The sequence below is a fragment of the Salmo trutta genome, chromosome 25, assembly GCF_901001165.1.
Source record: "Salmo trutta chromosome 25, fSalTru1.1, whole genome shotgun sequence".
NCBI lineage: Eukaryota > Metazoa > Chordata > Actinopteri > Salmoniformes > Salmonidae > Salmo > Salmo trutta.
The window spans coordinates 25,155,990-25,174,564 of NC_042981.1; the positions used below are offsets into that span (position 1 = coordinate 25,155,990).

Genomic DNA, 18,575 nt, shown 5'->3' on the forward strand with positions numbered 1-18,575 from the left:
GTTATCACTTACTTGCATGGGCACTCATATCATCAAGAAAGGGCCAGATAACAGCTTCTGGACTTTCTTTCTGTGGGAAAAACTTTCACCTCATGGATTTCCCAATACACCAAGTATCAATGCAGTTTCAGGACCCATTGGTAACTAATGGTTAATAGCGCTACCTCTATGCATACCCTCAATGTCAACATTGGAAATTGTCAATACTTAAAACATATTTATATACAGAGTAGATCAATAAAATATTGGTTCTTTTTAAATACATTTGCATGCAGTCAAATGCATCATACACAGGCAAGAAGTAAATAGTTATAGTTTCTTTGACAAGCCAGAATCCAGCTAGACATGAATAGAGAAGTATTTACAATCAAGAAAGGAATAATGATTGACATTAGTTAAAAGTTTGTTTGCAAATATTAAGGTATGTGGAACAGTGGTGTTATATCCTCTTCAGATGTGTCCATCGTCGTCCACTGAGTCAGGAGAAACGGGTCTGGAGACAGCGGAGACGTCCTGACGTTTGGTTTTGGGGGTGGCGGCCAGAGGTAGAGACATCCTCCTCTTTGTAGAGGTCAGCAGTTTGAGGATCTGAGCCACCTGTGTCTCCAGGGCCCTTAGCTGGCCCCCCAGAGTCTGGAGGTCCCCCCGGAGCTCTAACTGGGTCTCCTGCAGCACAGCCTGTAGGGCTTGCTCTGGGATGGGGCCGAACGGGTGTGGCAGGGGTCTCTGCTGGAGGTGAACCCGAACCTCCCCGGCCCCGTCTATACGCAGCTCACTCTTAGTGGTGCTGCTGTCGCAGGAGTCTGTCTTACGGAGGTGGTTGTCCTCCTCCTCTCCTCCTCTAAGCCCAGCCTCCTGACCCCTGCCCTCCTGAAAGAGCATCTCCTCGGAGACGGCTTTAGCTACATTGTTCAGTCCCACCTTCCCGACCTCTGAAGGTGGGGGAGTCAAGCTTTTGATGCGCCCCCAGCCCCTGGCAGCAGGAGGCTTCACCAGAGCAGGGCTGCTGCTCACCTTGAGGTGGACCAGAGGTGGCTCCCCCACGACAGAGCTGGGCTGAAGCTCCAGAACTTCTCTGTTGTTCTGTTTAGGGCCCGCACCAGCGTAGACCTCTGGAGGTGGGGCAGTCAAGTTTTTGATGCACCCCCAGCCCCTGGCAGCAGGAGGGCATGACCTGGGCGTGACCTGGGACACAGTGAGCACACTGCTGCTGCAACCCAGAAGGGGAGCCCCATTCTGGAGCCCCTGTAGGGAGGAATGGGGCCCAGGTAGCTGGATGTTGAGGGGCAGGGAGTGCTGCAGCCTGGAGTGGGAAAGCTGCAGGCTGTGGTGGATGGGGTGCAGGTGGTGTTCCACTTGGACCTGGTTCTTCTCCAGGCCAAGCTGAGAGGACGCACCCTGGTTCCGCTGGCGCTGGCGCTCCTCCTCCTCCTTCATGTCACTGATCTTACGGAAAATCACCTACAGGGACACACAACGGTACCAAATTAATCATTTCATACAAACATTTATTCTTTATCATTTTAATACAATACACACTGAGTGTACAAAACATTAAGAACACCTGCTCTTTCCATGACTCAGACTGAACAGGTAAATGTTATGACTTGTTAAATCCACTTCAATCAGTGTAGATGAAGGGGAGGAGACAGGTCAAAAAACGATTTTGAAGCCTTGAGACAATTCAAATTAAATCAAATCGTATTTGTCACATGCGCCGAATACAACAGGTGTAGACCTTACAGTGAAATGCTTACTGAGTCCTTAAACAACAATGCAGTTTTAAGAAAAATATAACAAAATAATAATAATAATAAAAGTAACAAATAATTACAGAGCAGCAGTAAAAATAAAAATAGCGAGGCTATATACAGGGGGTACTGGTACAGAGTCAATGTGCAGGGGAATCGGATAGTTGAGGTAATATGTACATGTAGGTATGGTTATTAAGGATCAGACCCTTTTGGGTCGAGAACAGGTCCGTTCTCCAGGGAAGGCGGAGACGCCTTCGGGGTTGAAACCTGCTGAGAACCGGCCAGTCGGAGAGCCGACACGGCGGCGACACTTCCACCAGACCAGAGCGGCGTCCGGCTACTGGGGTGGAAGAAAAATAAAAAGTAGGTGAGTGTGGATTCCCAAGTAGCTAGTGTAGGTTTGCTACTTGCTTGCTAAGAGTAGCCACTTCGCCCATGTAGTCCTCCGCAAGCAAGTAGTTGCTATATTGAAAGTCAACGTGGTCCACATGGTCTTGGAACAAAGCAAAGTAAACACAGCTCCTGCAGCGCTGGAAACGTTCAATAGCGACCTCCATTTGAGACCGCCGAGCCAGCTAGGCTAGCTGGACTTCCATGTCTCTCCCCCTCTGCAGAATCTGGAGGGATCCCGGGACAGACAGCAGCGCTTACAGCAACTAAGCCCAACAGAGCCGCAGGATCCAAAATAAAAGTATATAAAAAAACTGTCAATTTTACAAAAACAATGAACCGAGTTCTCTCATTCATCGCTCAACAACAAACATACGTCGCTTTCAGATGACGTTGGACATGCCAGGTATTAGTTGAGGCTTGTCACTGTTGGGACGACTTCATTGATGCACTTATTGATGAAGCCAGTGACTGATGTGCAGTGTTGCCAATTTAGCGGCTCTGTCGCTGTATTAAGCGAGTATTCAGACCCCTCTAGCGACACATTTTCAAAAAATCGACTAGCGACAAATCTAGCGACTTGTTCCGGTGTTATTGGAGACTCTGGCATGAAAGCACGTATCATTCTTACTCTTCTCAACGAGCCACCCCCATCCCAAAGCACTCACAGGCGGTGCAGTCAGAGCAGAAGATGTTCACCCCTCCGCGTCCAGAATGCAAATGAATCGCGTATGTGGGAAGCCGCCGCTGGCTGATCCCGCCCTGGTTTACATTCAGGGCGGGATGTAAATGTAAAGGTTTGGTCTAAAATAAATCAAGGCACAAAAATAAATCACTGCATTTGACTCCCACAGCCTCAGTCACTTACTCACCTTGTCCACTGTGTGTGTGCGCCTCTCTGTGACATAAGCTAAACATCTAGCTGGCTAGCTCATCATGTCTCAGTCTAAACTGTACACTCAAAAATACAGAAAGGAGTGGGAATCAAACCCTGAATTCAAAGACTGGTTGAAGCCGTTTATTGGAGATGATACACGGGCATACTGCCTGTATTGTACGGCTGATTTCTACGCCAAACTTAGTGATGTAAAACAACACATGACAACTCAAAAACAGACTCAAAAGGCAAAGCCTTATAACAGTTCCACCCTAAACAAGCTGCCATTTATGGTTAAAAATATGGACTGCAAAAAAGGCTGAGGTTACCATGGCATTCGCTATCGCTAAACACTGTTCCATGCTGGCATGTAATCACAACGGAAAAGCATGTAGAGCTTCTTTCTCAGACTCCACTGCTGCTACCCACTTCAAAATGCACAGGACAAAGTGCACAGAAATTATTAATGGTGTTCTAGTACCATACTTTCTGAAGTGGGTCGCAGATGTGGGTGACCAGCGTTTCAGCCTCCTCCTCGATGAGTCCACGGATGTAAGTGTTTCTAAGTACCTGGGGGTTGTGATAAGGTTAGGGTGACCATATTTTAGTTTTCAAAAAAGAGGACAGTGGGAGCGGGAGGCAGACGGACACAGTGGGCGGTAAATACAAATGCGTTCACAACCATGCAACTATGTTATTGAACTTTAATACATAAAGTAATACATCCTTTCCATTCAACTGTTGGCCCTCAACAATAGAATAATAACAAAAAAAAACAAAAAAAATAGTTTAGCCATAGGTTAAAATAAATGGCCATAGGTTAAAATAAAATGTAGAAAACAGTTTTAAAAAATCTCCTATTTCAGTCAAAAATAATGTCAGTCCTCCTGATACTTTCCCGAAGATCGAATCTTTCCCAACAGTCCTTTATTACCAATCAAGTAGGCATGAAAGTCTTTGCAAGACATGTTTTTAAAGTTGTATTGTGTACACAGAAGCCCCTTCAGTGACTCAACAGACAAGTGATTCCTTTCCTTTATCCACTGGCTTTGCATCAGTGAAAAAACTCTTTACATTTGCATTGTGAGAAGGAATAGCAAAGAAAAACTGCAATCTTCAGTAGCTCTGAATGAAAATCTATGCTTTTGGACCTTTCAAAATATTTGGTCCTATTGTGTGCTTGCAGATTACTGAACTCTTCATCCCTGTTACACCTTTCTGTGAATTTCTTCAGGTTGGTGACCTGATCAAAGCACTCTGCATCATCAATTGGCACCCCCTTTTCTCCCAGGTGTTTTATACAGGCTTCTATGTCATTTCAGTCAGGTGTCTCACTCAGATCCATCCACATGAAAAAGGAGAACTCCTCCATGGGTGCCATGCATTTCTCCAGATACTCCAGGCATGAACTGTACAGACCCTGTACTTGAGCACTGAAATGGTCACAATTCTTACCAAGTCCATCCTTGTGCTTTTGTGCCAATAGTCCCTTAACTTTAAGGGACATGAAGTTATTGGTCTTGCGTTCAAGAAGCTTGGTGTGGACTTTGTTCAAAAGGTTCTTCACTTCCACAATTGAATTACTCTCCCTTTCCATCTCCTGAATGTGTGAATGAAACACACACATGAGTGAGTGCATGTGCCAGAGGTAAATTTCACTGAACTCATCTTCAAAAAAACTTCTTGATCAAGGAGGGTGTTTTTTCCTGTGAAAAAAAGAATGCTTTCAAGGCTGGAAACATCTGTAGCAGCCTCTCAATACCTGGGAATAATGACAGCCATCACGTCTTGCTGTGAGAAAGGAGACTTCTGTATTCAACATAAAAAAATTCACAGTACTCCTTCAGATTCTCTGTGCGCACAGTGTAGATGTTAAAGTATTGACATATTTTGAAGATGATGTTCTCAATATCGACATCTAGTGTGTCTGCCCCGTAATGAACACAATTGTTCAAGACGTGTGCTGGGCAGCCCACACCGATTAAATACTTGTTCTGCAATGACTTCTTTAAGTTTGCAAAAACATTCTTTCCTTCTTCATCACGCCAGATTCCCCCAAACATTGTATTGCAATTGTCACCTGTAAATGCAATACATTTGGAAAAAATCCCATTATTTTCCAGTGTTTCTTTGATGTATTGCGCGATCGTATCAGCTGTTTCATTTGGAGTGTTTTTAACTTCGACTAATTTACTTTGCACGCCACCATTCTAACAATCAAAATACTGAATAAGCAGAGGGAATATTTTCATAGCACCGTGATTGCTCCCATCAGTAGAAACACCACAGTGAGGTATGTCTTCTAGTGCTTTCTGAGCTATGTCGACAGAATGTGGTGCTATCACAGCGTTAACAATTTCTTCGGTCTTAGTACGAGCGCTTGAAAATGTTTGCGCAGTCTCGGAATCAGGGAATGCCGTTTTTAACAAGGCAGACGTGCAGTCCATTGATCTGTAGCTATTGTGATGCTTCGTGTTGTGGAATGCAAAAACTCCCTCCGCAGCAGTAACAGCATCTTCTGTTTTACCTGCTCTCACAAAATAGTCAGTTTATTTACCTGACGAACTCTCTCCTTTAGCTGCAATTTTGTGTTTTGCAGAGCTTATGTGGGCTTCTAGGTCGCTAGCACCTTTATTTGACACTGACACGTACGACCAAGACGAAAACACGAGAATTTTCTCTGTAAATCGTCTGAATTTACATTTGCGTTTGGGCATTTGTAGCTGTTCTGGAGCCATGTGCCACTGTTGACAAGCAAGCTGCTGCTCTGTCTCTTCGCTGTTGCCATGGTGAGGGTAATGATTGAAATGCAGTTTGACCAATGTTTGCGTAGGCCTACATGACCCATGTGAGAAGGCGGGACCTAAAGAGAAAGGTCAAAGCAATGCAAAACCCCAAAAACGCACACAATGAATGGCGACTGTAGAAAGCAAAAGCCGAATCCCAGGCATTTTGGGCGATTTAGAAATCCCGGCCGGACGCATTTATTTAGGTCCAAAAAGAGGACATGTCCGGGAAAAAGAGGTTGTATGGTCACCCTAGATAAGGTACTTTAGTGACGCCAAGCAGACAATTGTATCAACATATCTGGGGCTTGTTGAGTTGGAGGGAGGAGATGCCAAATCTATAGCCCGTGCTCTTTCCTCGAAGTGTTGTCTTAAAAAAGAGAAACTCCTGGGGATAGGGACTGACAATGCCTCTGTTATGACGGGGATTAACAATGGGGTCCATAAAGTGCTGAAGGAGGAGTATGGCCTCAAATATCTGGTTCTTATTCGCTGTGGGTGCCACTCTCTGCAGCTTGCTCATTTGTAGTTCTAAACATATTTAGGGTGTTTTTTACTCACTTTTTGTCTCTCCCACGACATTATTCCTCTCTCCTACAGCGTCCATCACAATTACATGCACATGACCAATTATGCAAATTAGGTGATGACATCATTTAGCAACTTTTAGGACAGCCAATAGCTACTTTCCTTACTGAGGAGTTGGCAACAGTGCTGATATGGTGTACTCCTCAATGCCATCGGAAGAATCCCGGAACATATTCCAGTTGGTGCTAGCAAAACAGTCCTGTAGCTCAGCATCTGCTTCATATAAAACAATTTTTTTATTGACGAGTCACTGGTGCGTCCTGCTTTAATTTTTGCTGGTAAAAAGGAATCAGGAGGATAGAATTATTGTCAGATTTTACAAATGGAGGGCGAGAGAGAGCTTTGTATGTGTCTTTGTGTGTAAGGGGTGCGTAACCGGTGGCAGGGAAGTCAGACGCAGGAGAGCAGAACTTGGTAATAGCCGGAGCAGTTTAATAGCAAAACCAATGGCATAAAAATAACAAGATATGGGTACAAAAACACTTTGCGCACCAATCGACACGTGCACAAGCACTTACAATAAACAATTCCACACAAAGACATGGGGGTTAAATACACAACAAGTGATTGAGGGAATTGAAACCAGGTGTGAGGAAAAACAAGACAAAACACATGGAAAATGAAAAGTGGATCGATGATGGCTAGAAGACCGGCGACGCCGAGCACTGCCCGAACAAGGAGAGGACCCGACTTCGGCGGAAGTCGTGACAGCCGACGCCGGCCTCATGGACGACCCGGAGGGCGAGGCGCAGGGCGATCCGGACGGAGACAGTGGAACTCCCGCAGCATTGAAGGGTCCAACACGCCCTCTACCGGAACCCAGCCCCTCTCCTCCGGACCATACCCCTCCCACTCCACGAGGTACTGAAGGCCCCTCGCCCGATGCCTCGAATCCAGGATAGAGCGAACGGAGTATGCCGGGGCCCCCTCGATGTCCAGAGGGGGCGGAGGAACCTCCCGCACCTCAAACTCCTGGAGCGGGCCAACCACCAACGGCCTGAGGAGAGACACATGGAACGAGCGGTTAATACAGTAATCGGGGGAAGCTGTAACCTATAACAAACCTCGTTCACTCTCCTCAGGACTTTAAATGGCCCCACAAACCACGGACCCAGCTTCCGGCAGGGCAGGCGGAGGGGCAGGTTCCGGGTTGAAAGCCAGACCCGGTCCCCCGGTGCGAACACAGGGGCCTCACTGCGGTGACGGTCTGCGCTGGCTTTCTGGCGCAGCACGGCCCGCTGGAGGTGAACATGGGCGGCGTCCCATGTCTCCTCTGCACGCCAGAACGAGTCGTCCACCGCAGGAGCCTAGGTCTGACTCTGATGCCAAGGCGCCAGAACCGGCTGGTACCCCAGTACGCACTGGAAGGGAGAGAGGTTAGTGGAGGAGTGGCGGAGTGAGTTCTGAGCCATCTCGGCCCTCACATCCTTGGCCAAGGTAGGCCACCAATACTTCCCAACCAAACAGCGCACTGTCCGACCGATCCCAGGATGACCAGAGGAGGGTGACGTGTGGGCCCAATAGATCAACCGGTCACGGACAGCAGACGGAACGTACAGTCGCCCAGCGGGACACTGAAGGGGAGTGGGCTCTGCACGTAACGCCCGCTCAATGTCTGCGCCCAGCTCCCACACCACCGGCGCCACCAGGCAGGATGCCGGGAGTATGGGAGTTGGATCTATGGGCCGCTCCTCTGTGTCATACAGTCGGTACAGTGCGTTTGCTTTCACGTTTTGGGAACCTGGTCTGTTGGAAAGGGAAAAAACAAAACGGGTGAAAAACATGGCCCACCTTGCCTGGCGAGGGTTCAGTCGCCTCGCTGCCCGGATGTACTCCAGATTGCGGTGGTCAGTCCAGATGAGAAAAGGGTGTTTAGCCCCCTCAAGCCAATGTCTCCAAGCCTTCAGAGACTTGACGACAGCCAATAGCTCCCAGTCCCCCACGTCATAGTTTCGCTCCGCCGAGCTGAGCTTCTTCGAAAAGAAGGCACAAGGGCGGAGCTTCGGTGGAGTACCCGAGCGCTGAGAGAGCACGGCTCCTATCCCAGCCTCGGACGCGTCCACCTCCACTATGAACGCCAAAGAGGGATCCGAATGGGCCAGCACGGGAGCCGAGGTAAACAGAGCCCAAAGGTGACCAAAAGCCCTGTCTGCCTCAGCCGACCACTGCAAACGTACTGGGCCCCCCTTCAGCAGTAAGGTAATGGGAGCCGCTACCTGACCAAAACCCCAGATAAACCTCCGATAGTAATTGGCAAACCCTAGGAACCGCTGCACTTCCTTTACCGTGGTGGGAGTCGGCTGAAATGCGGTCACTCTCCATCTTCACCCCCTAGGTGGAAATACGGTACCCTAGGAAGGAGACAGACTGCTGGAAGAACAGGCATTTCTCAGCCTTGACGTACAGGTCATGCTCCAACAGTCGACCTAGCACCCTGCGCACCAGGGACACATGCTCGGCACGTGTAGCGGAGTATATCAGAATTTCATCAATATACACCACTACACCCTGCCCGTGCAGGTCCCTGAAAATCTTGTCTACAAAGGCTTGGAAGAATGATGGAGCATTCATCAATACATACGGCATGACGAGGTACTCATGCCCTGAGGTCTTACTGAACGCCATCTTCCACTTGTCTCCCTACCGGATACGCACCAGGTTGTAAGCACTCCTGAGATCTAGTTTGGTGAAGAAGCGTGCCCCGTGGATTGACTCAATTGCTGTGGCGATAAGAGGTAGCGGGTAACTGTACCTCACCGTGATCTGATTTAGGCCTCGGTAGTCAATACACGGGCGCAGACCTCTCCTTCTTCTTCACAAAAAAGAAACTCGAGGAGGCGGGTGAAGTGGAGGACCGAATGTACACCTGACGCAGGGATTCGGAGACATATGTTTCCATAGCCGCCGTCCCCGCCTGTGAGAGGGGATACACGTGACTCCTGGGAAGTGCAGTGTCTACCAGGAGATTTATCGCACAATTGCCCCGTCGATGGGGTGGTAATTGAGTCGCTTTCTTTTTGGAAAAGGCGAGAGCCAAATCAGCATATTCAGGGGGAATGCGCACGGTGGAGACCTGGTCTGGACTTTCCACCATAGTAGCACCCACGGAAACCCCTAAACACCTCCGCGAGCACTCCCGCGACCACCCCGTGAGAGCCCTACCTTGCCAAGAAACAGTGGGGTCATGACAAGCTAACCAGGGTAGGCCTAGCACCACGGGAAACGTAGGAGAGTCAATGAGGAAGAGACTAATTCTCTCCTTATGACCCCCCCTGTGTCACCATACCCAGAGGAGCGGTGGCCTCCCTAATCAACCCTGACCCTAATGGTCGACTGTCTAAGGCGTGAATGGGGAAGGGCACAGCCACGGGAACAATGGGGATCCCTAAACTAAGGGCGAACGATCTGTCTATAAAATTCCCAGCCGCGCCTGAATCGACGAGCGCCCTATGCTGGGAATGCGGGGAAAACTCAGGGAAAGAAACATACAAAAAAACGTGTGCAACAGAGGGCTCTGGTTGAGAAGGGTGCAGGCTCACCTGGGATGACGCCAGAGTGCCCTACCTGCTGCCTCGATCCCCAGAGGAACCAACCCGGCACAGACCGGCAGCGTGACCTCTGCGGCCACAGATGGTGCACGAGCCGTAACCTCCTCCAGTCTCCCTACGCACAGCACCTCCCAGCTCCATGGGTACCGGAGTGGCGGTGCTGGGGGATGGAACCGATATAACCCGATCTGGACGTCCGCGGGTGGCCAGCAGGTTATCCAGCCGAATGGACAGGTCCACCAGCTGGTCGAAAGTGAGGGCGGTGTCCCTGCAGGCCAACTCCCGACGGACGTCCTCACGCAAACTGCAGCGATAGTGGTCGATCAGGGCCCTATCTTTCCATCCCGGGTCCGAAAATCCATGGCGAATTCCTGGGCGCTCCTCGTCCCCTGCCTCAGATGGAAGAGACATTCACCCGCCACTCTACCCTCGGGTGGATGGTCGAAGAATGCCCGGAAGAGGCGGGTGAAATCCTCGAAATGGTCCAGCGCCGCACCCACTTCTCCCCACACGGAGTTGGCCTACTCCAATGATTTCCCAGAGAGGCACGATACGAGGGTGGAGACCTTCTCACGACCTGAAGGAGCCGGGTGGACGGTTGCCAGGTAGAGGTTGAGCTGTAACAGGAAACCCTGGCAGCGTGCAGCCGTCCCGTATTACTCCTGGGGAAGGGCGAGACGAATCCCACTGAGACTGGGTGAAAGGGGGGGCGAGTAGTGGAGACCCTGGTTGTGCTGGTGGAGGCGCTGGAGGAACTCCCTGTCTCTCCCAGCGGTCCATAGTTTGGACAACGCGGTCCATGGCGGCGCCGAGATGGTGGAGCATCGCTGCATACTCCCGGACGCGCTCCTCCACCTCTATTCCAGGGGCACCTGCTCCTGCTGGCTCCATATAGTTGGTGTGGGATTCTGTAAGGGATGCGTAACCGGTGGCAGGGAAGTCAGACGCAGGAGAGCAGAACTTGGTAATAGGCTGAGCAGTTTAGTAGCAAAACCAACGGCATAAAAATAACAAGATATGGGTACAAAAACCCGTCGCGCACCAATCAACACATGCACAAGCACTTACAATAAACAATCCCACACAAAGACATGGGGGGAACAGAGGGTTAAATACACAACAAGTGATTGAGGGAATTGAAACCAGTTGTGAGGAAAAACAAAATGAAAAGTGGATCAATGATGGCTAGAAGACCGGCGACGCCGAGCGCCGCCCGAACAAGGAGAGGACCCGACTTCGGCGGAAGTCGTGACACTGTGTGTGGAGTAAAGGTGGTCTAGAGTTTTTTTCCCTCTGGTTGCACATTTAACATGCTGGTAGAAATGATGTAAAACGGATTTAAGTTTCCCTATATTAAAGTAAGTGCTTTCCTGTTTGCTTATGGCCATATACAGCTCATTGGGTGCGGTCTTTGTGCCAGCATCGGTTTGTGGTCGTAAATAGACAGCTACGAAGAATATAGATAAACTCTCTAGATAGATAGTGTGGTCTACAGCTTATCATGAGATACTCTTCCTCAGGCGAGCAAAACCTTGAGACTTTCTTAGATATCGTGCACCAGCTGATGTTTACAAATATACATAGACCGTCACCCCTTATCTTACCAGAGGCTGCTGTTCTATCCTACCGGTACAGTGTATAACCCGCCAGCTGTATGTTTTTCATGTCGTCGTTCAGCCATGAGACATGGATTGTGTATGTGTGTCATTCAGAGGGTGAATGGGCAATATAAAATATTTACAGTGCACTCCAAAAGTATTGGGACAGTGACAAATGTTTTGTTGTTTTGGCCCTGTACTCCAGCACTTTGGATTTTAAATGATACAATGCCTAAGTGCAGACTGTCAGCTTTAATTTGAGGGTATTTTCATCCATATTGGGTGAACTGTTTATAAATTACAGCAATTCTCCCATTTTAGGGGACCAAAGGTATTGGCACAAATACACTTATGTGTATTAAAGTGATATTAAAGTATTTTGTCCCATAGTCATAGCACACAATTACTATATCAAGCCTGTCACTCTACACTTTTATTGTAAGTAAGAATAGAATATGTTTATAAACACTTCTACAACTTCTTAGGGCTAGGCCCCTTTTTCTCTACTTCCTGTCTGAATGACATGCCCAAAGTAAACTGCCTGTAGCTCAGGCCCTGAAGCCTGGATATGTGTACCATTGGAAAGAAAACAGTTTGAAGTTTGTATACATTTTAAAATAATGTAGGAGAATATAACACAATAGATATGGTAGGAGGCGATCCAAATTAAAACCAACCAGAAGTTTTATTTTTTGAGAGACCATCCTCTTAGAAATGCAAGAGTAAGGTCATATTGAAAATTAGCTCCCTGGATGAAATTCCTATGGCTTCCACAGGGTGTCAGCAGTCTGTGTTCAAGGTTTCAGGCTTGTAACTTCAAAAAATAATAAGAAATATCAGTTTTAATAGTGGGACACAGTCTTGTAATTTTGTGTTTGCGCGCGCCATGAAGACCAAAAAAAATATTTTGATGTGGGGCGCCGTCCTCAAACAATCGCATGGCATGTTTTCGCTATAATAGTTACTGTAAATCAGACAGTGCAGTTAGGTTAACAAGAATTTAACCTTTCAGCCGATATAAGACACTTCTATGTACATAAATGTTTAAAATCCATAATATTTATGATCATTTATTGGAATTGCGCGCCCTCCAGTTTCACCAGAAGTTAGCTAGCGGGACTCCTATCCGTATTAATGTGGCTGCTACCATGATTAAGTTAATCCTGAATGAATCGTGAATAACGATGAGTGAGAAAGTTACAGACGCCCAAATATCATACCCCCAAGACATGCTAACCTCTCACCATTACAATACAGGGGAGGTTAGCATTTTTGGGGGGGGTATGATATTTGTGCGTCTAACTTTCTCACTCGTCATTATTCATGATTCATTCAGGATTATCCGTAATCATGGTAGCATCCACATGAATGTAGAATTGTTTAGAAACTTTATATTCTTACTTTTTTTTAAATCACCTGTCTGCCTGTGTATCTGTCGATCCACTTGTCATGTGTCCCATTAACACTGCAGTGCTGCCAGTCAGGCCCTCTACTGCAGCTGGCTTTAGGGAGGATCTCTGTTAAATTATCTATCAGTGCTCCTGACTCTGTCTCCCTCTATTATCCAACCTGTGTTGCCTGGCGCCGCCAGCCTGGTCTCCTCTCCTGGCGCTCCTTAGACACTAATTACATAAGTAATGACAAGGATCTCAGCCAGAAGACCAAAGTGTTATTCTTAGTTAAAATAATAATGGTACCTCTGTAGCTGACAGTCTAGGCATGTGGCTCTTTAGCATGGTGGAAATACAGTATGTTATTATATTATTCCCTCACATTCTTTCTGTCAGCCCTGTCAGGACATGCCCCCTTCTCCTCTGTACCCGGCACCTCTGTTGGAAGAGGCTGCATAACGTCACTTAATGTCATTGTATCAAGTCCCCTGCTGGGTCAGCGGGCTAGTGTAGGGACAAGGAAAATGGATTAAATAAAAACCTTTCCTCAGTAATCTACAAACAATACAGCATAATGACAAAGCAAAAACTTTGTATTTTTTTTTACTTATAGCAAATGTTTAAACAAATTAAAACAAATACCTTATTTGCATAAGTATTCAGACCCTTTATGAGACTCGAAATTGAGCTCAGGTGCATCCTGTTTCCATTGATCATCCTTGATGTTTCTACAACTTGATTGGAGTCCACCTGTGGTAAATTAAATTGATTGGACATGATTTGGAAAGGCACACACCTGTATACATAAGGTCCCACAGTTGACAGTGCATGACAGTGCATGTCAGAGCAAAAACCAAGGCATGAGGTCGAAAGAATTGTGACAGGATTGTGGATTCTGTCGAGGCACAGATCTGGGAAAGGGTACCAAAAAATGTCTCCAGCATTGAAGGTCCCCAAGAACACAGCGGCCTCCATCATTCAAAAATGGAAGAAGTTTGGAAGCACCAGGGCTCTTCCTAGACCTGGCCGCCCGGCCAAACAGAGCCTACGGGGTAGAAGGGCTTTGGTCAGAGCGGTGACCAACATCCAAATGGTCACTCTGATAGAGCTCTAGAGTTCCTCTTTGGAGATGTGAGAAACTTCCAGAAGGACAACCATCTCTGCACTCTGGTCTGGTGAAACAAAGATGAACTATTTGGCTTGAATTAGAAGCGTCATGTCTGGAGGAAACCTGGCACCATCCCTACATTGAAGCATGGTTGTGGCAGCATCATACTGTGAGGATATTTTTCAGCAGTGCTGGAAACTGGGAGACTAGTCAGGATTGAGGCAAAGATGAACAGAGCAAAGTACATGGACATGTTTCTGAATGTCCTTGAGTGGCACAGCCAGATCCCGGACTCAAACCCAATCAAACATTTCTGGAGAGACCTGAAAATAAATGTGCAGCAACGCTTCCCATCCAACTTGACAGAGCTTGAGAGGATCTGCAGAGAAGAATGGGAGAAACTCCCCACATGTGTGCCAAGCTTGTAGCATCATACCGAAGAAGACTCAGTGCTGTAATCGCTGTGAGAGGTGCTTCAACAAAGTACTGAGTAAAGGGTCTGAATACTTATGTAAACATGATATTTCAGTTTTTTTATTTGTATTACATTTGCAAAAATTTCTAAAAACCTGATTTTGCTTTGTCATTATGGGGTATTTGATATTTTATTATAATCCCCATTTGCTGTTGCAGAAGTAGCAGCTACTCTTCTTGGGGTACACACAAAACATGAAACATAATAGAGAATGACAATACAGAACATCAATAGACAATAACAGCTCAAGGACAGAACGACATCCATTTTTTTAAAAGGCACACATACATATAATTGCATACACACAAACTATCTCGGTCAAATAGGGGAGAGGCGTTGTGGCTTGATGTGTTGCTTTGTGTTTTTTTTAAACCAGGTTTGCTGTTTATTTGAGCAATATGAGATGGAAGGAAGTTCCATGCAATACGCTGTGCGCTTTCTTTCATTTGTTCTGGATTTGGGGACTGTGAAAAGACCCATGGTGGCATGTCTGGTGGGATAAGTGTGTGTGTCAGAGCTGTGTGTAAGTTGACTATGCAAACAATTTGGGATTTTCAACACAGTAATGTTGCTTATAAGAAGAAGTGATGCAGTCAGTCTTTCCTCAAATCTTAGCCAAGAGAGACATGCATGCATTGTATTTATATCAGCCCTCTGATTACAATGAAGAGCAAAACATGCCGCTCTGTTCTGGGCCAGCTGCAGCTGGGTCTTTCCTTGCAGCACTGGACCACACGACTGGGCAATAATCAAGATTAGACAAAACTAGAACCTGCAGATCTTGCTTCTTGGACTGTGGTGTCAAAATTGTCCCCTGGAATAACGGACATTATGGTGTAATAAATACACAACTAACATTCTCTAGTAATACTAGTCCCGTGCAAATAGGGCTATAGCCTTAATAACACCTGCAGAATTAATAATTTCTTGCAGTAAAATTATACACCAAATGTAGGCAAAATTTGGACTTGGGAACAGAAGTGGAGAAATATGATTTATTTCTTTCTTCATCTTGAGAGAATGCAATGCTCAGTTAGATATGATCTGTAGAGGTGCTGTCTTCAACATAAAAGCATCATAAAAGCTGATAGTATTTCAACCACAAAATATGCATCAAAGCTGAACTGAAATCTTATCAGAAAAACGATGGATGGTTTTCACAGCTTTCTTTTTCCTTACAACCTGTCAAAGTGATGTCATTTGGACATTTTGCACAGAAAACCTTTCCCGTTTGTATTTTCTCCCCAGTCCCTAAACGTCTTTGCTCCGCAAAAGATGACAGAGAACTTTGCCGATGTCAACTAGATTAAAGCATTCATTCTATCAATCTATTACATTATTCTAATGACAAAAGAGAAGCTACATGTATCTAATTATAGACAAGTTGACAAACAAATAGCCTACCAAAATGTCTGAAATTATAAGCAGAAACATATCTAAATCATGCAAAACAAAATCCTGCACCCCTTGTCGAATGTTTTTGACTGTAGCCTATAGCACATTTTCGATATTTGCGAGTTAGGGTTGGGTGTGGGCAGGTTCACTACGCTGTGGTAGTTGAAGTGTATAATGTTGAGTCATCAGCATACATAGACACAGGCTTTATTCAGAGCCAGTGGCAGGTCAAGCCTAGACAGCTTCCCTGGGGAATGCCCGACTCTACCTGGATTATGTTGGAGAGGCTTCCATTAAAAAACACCCTCTGTGTTCTGTTAGACACACAACTTTCGAGCCATGATATAGCAGAGGATGTAAAGCCATAAAACATGAGTTTTTCCAGCAGCAGTTTATGATCGGTAATGTCAAAAGCTGCACTGAAGTCTAACAAACCAGCTCCAAAAATATTCTTATTATACATTCATTTTCAGCCAATCATCAGTCATTTGGTGTAAGTGCCGTAAATGTTGAGTGCTCTTTCTTATAAGCGTGCTGAAAGTCAGTTCTTAATTTGTTTACTGTGAAACACCATTTTTTGTTTACTGGTGAAACACCATTTTTTTCAAAAGTTTACTAAGGGTTGGTAACAGTCTGATTGGTCTGCTGTTTGCGCCAGTAAAGAGTGATTTGCTATTCTTGGGCAGCGGAATTAATTTTGCTTTGCTCCAGGCCTGAGGGCACACAATTTCCTGTAGGTTTATATTGAAAAGATGGAGGAGTGGCAATATAAGAGTGGCAATATAATCCCCTATCATCCTCAGTAATTTCCAACCAAGTTTTCAGACCCAGGTGGCTTATCATTGTTAATAGATAAAAACATTTTTTTACCTCTCCCACACTCACTTTACGGAATTCAGTTATGCATGGATATGTAAATTCAGAATTTCAGAACATGCCTAAGTTTGCTAATCTTGCCAATGAATAACAAATTAAAGTAGTTCGCAGTATCAGTGGGTTTTGTGATGAATGAGCCATCTGTCACGTCCTGACCATAGAAAGCTGTAATTTTCTATGGTAGAGTAGGTCAGGGCGTGACAGGGGGTTTCCTAGTTTAGATTTTCTATGTTGTTATGTTCTAGTTTTTGTAGTTCTATGTTTTTTTTGGGGGGGAGGGGGTGATCTCCAATTAGAGGCAGCTGGTCATTGTTGTCTCTAATTGGAGATCATACTTTAGTTGTTTTTCCCACCTGGGTTTGTGGGAGATTGCATTTTGAGTTAGTGTATGTTGCACCTCTTCGTCACGGTTTGTTGTTTTGTTTATTAGTTTATTTGTATGTATTGCATAGTTTCACAGTTAAATAAAGAAAATGTGGAATGATACACACGCTTCGCTTTGGTCCGCTCCTTCATCCTACGACAACCGTGACAGAATCTCCCACCACCAAAGGACCAAGCTGCGTGCCCAGGAGGAGCAGGGATTCTGGGCCCGGGAGAGAAAAGAGTGGAGAACATCCTGGACCTGGGAGGAGGTAATGGCAGGGGACAAGACCCTGCCATGGAAGCAGGCGGAGATAGCGAGAGGAACGGCGACAATACGAGGAACTAGCACGGCAACGACGGAAGCATGAGAGGCAGCCCCAATAAAAAAAAATTTTGGGGGGGGGGGGCACACAGGGGGCCATTACCTCCTCCCATTTCACAACAGCCAGTGAAAGTGCAGGGCGCCAAATTCAAACAACAGAAATCTCATAATTAAAATTCCTCAAACATACAAGTATTATACACCATTTTAAAGATAAGGTTCTCATTAATCCAACCACAGTGTCCGATTTCAAAATGGCCATTCCAGAACGTGCGAAAGCACACCAAACGATTATGTTAGGTCAGCACCTAGTCACAAAAAAACATACAGCCATTTTCCAGCCAAAGAGAGGAGTCACAAAAAGCAAAAATAGAGATGAAAATGAATCACTAACCTTTGATGATCTTCATCAGATGGCACTCATAGGACTTCATGTTACACAATACATGTATGTTTTGTTCGATAAAGTTCATATTTATATCCAAAAATCTCAGTTTACATTGGCGCGTTACATTCAGTAATGTTTTGCGTCCAAAAACCTACGGTGATTTTGCAGAGAGCCACATCAATTTACAGAAATACTTATCATAAACTTTGATAAAATATACAAGTGTTATGCACAGAATTAAAGATACACTTCTCCTTAATGCAACTGCTGTATCAGATTTAAAAAAAGCTTCACGGCGAAAGCACACCTTGCAATAATCTGAGTACAGCGCTCAGACACCAAAACAAGCCATACAGATACCCGCCATGTTGTGGAGTCAACAAAAGTCAGAAATAGCGTTATAAATATACACTTACCTTTGATGATCTTCATCGGAATGCACTCCCAGAAATCTCAGTTCCACAATAAATGTTCGTTTTGTTCAATAAAGTTCATCTTTATGTGCAAATACCTCCATTTTGTTCGCGCGTTAGGTTCACTATTCCAAATGCACAAGGCACGCGCTTACTAAGTCCAGACGAAAAGTCAAAAAAGTTATACTACAGTTTGTAGAAACATGTCAAACGATGTATAGAACCAATCTTTAGGATGTTTTTATCATAAATCTTCAATAAAATTCCAACCGGACAATTCCTTTGTCTTTTAGGAATGAA

General features: G+C 45.8%; 1 protein-coding gene across 1 annotated transcript in view; it reads right to left on the minus strand.

Annotated features, from left to right (window-relative positions):
• Positions 1–200: 200 nt before the first annotated feature.
• The window catches only part of LOC115162232 (potassium voltage-gated channel subfamily H member 5), a 71,402-nt gene continuing 53,027 nt past the window's right edge, over positions 201–18,575 (minus strand). The window contains exon 7 of the mRNA XM_029713349.1: positions 201–1,461. Coding sequence (XP_029569209.1) covers positions 451–1,461 — 1,011 coding nt within the window. The 3' untranslated portion in view covers positions 201–450. The remainder of the gene's footprint in view (positions 1,462–18,575) is intronic.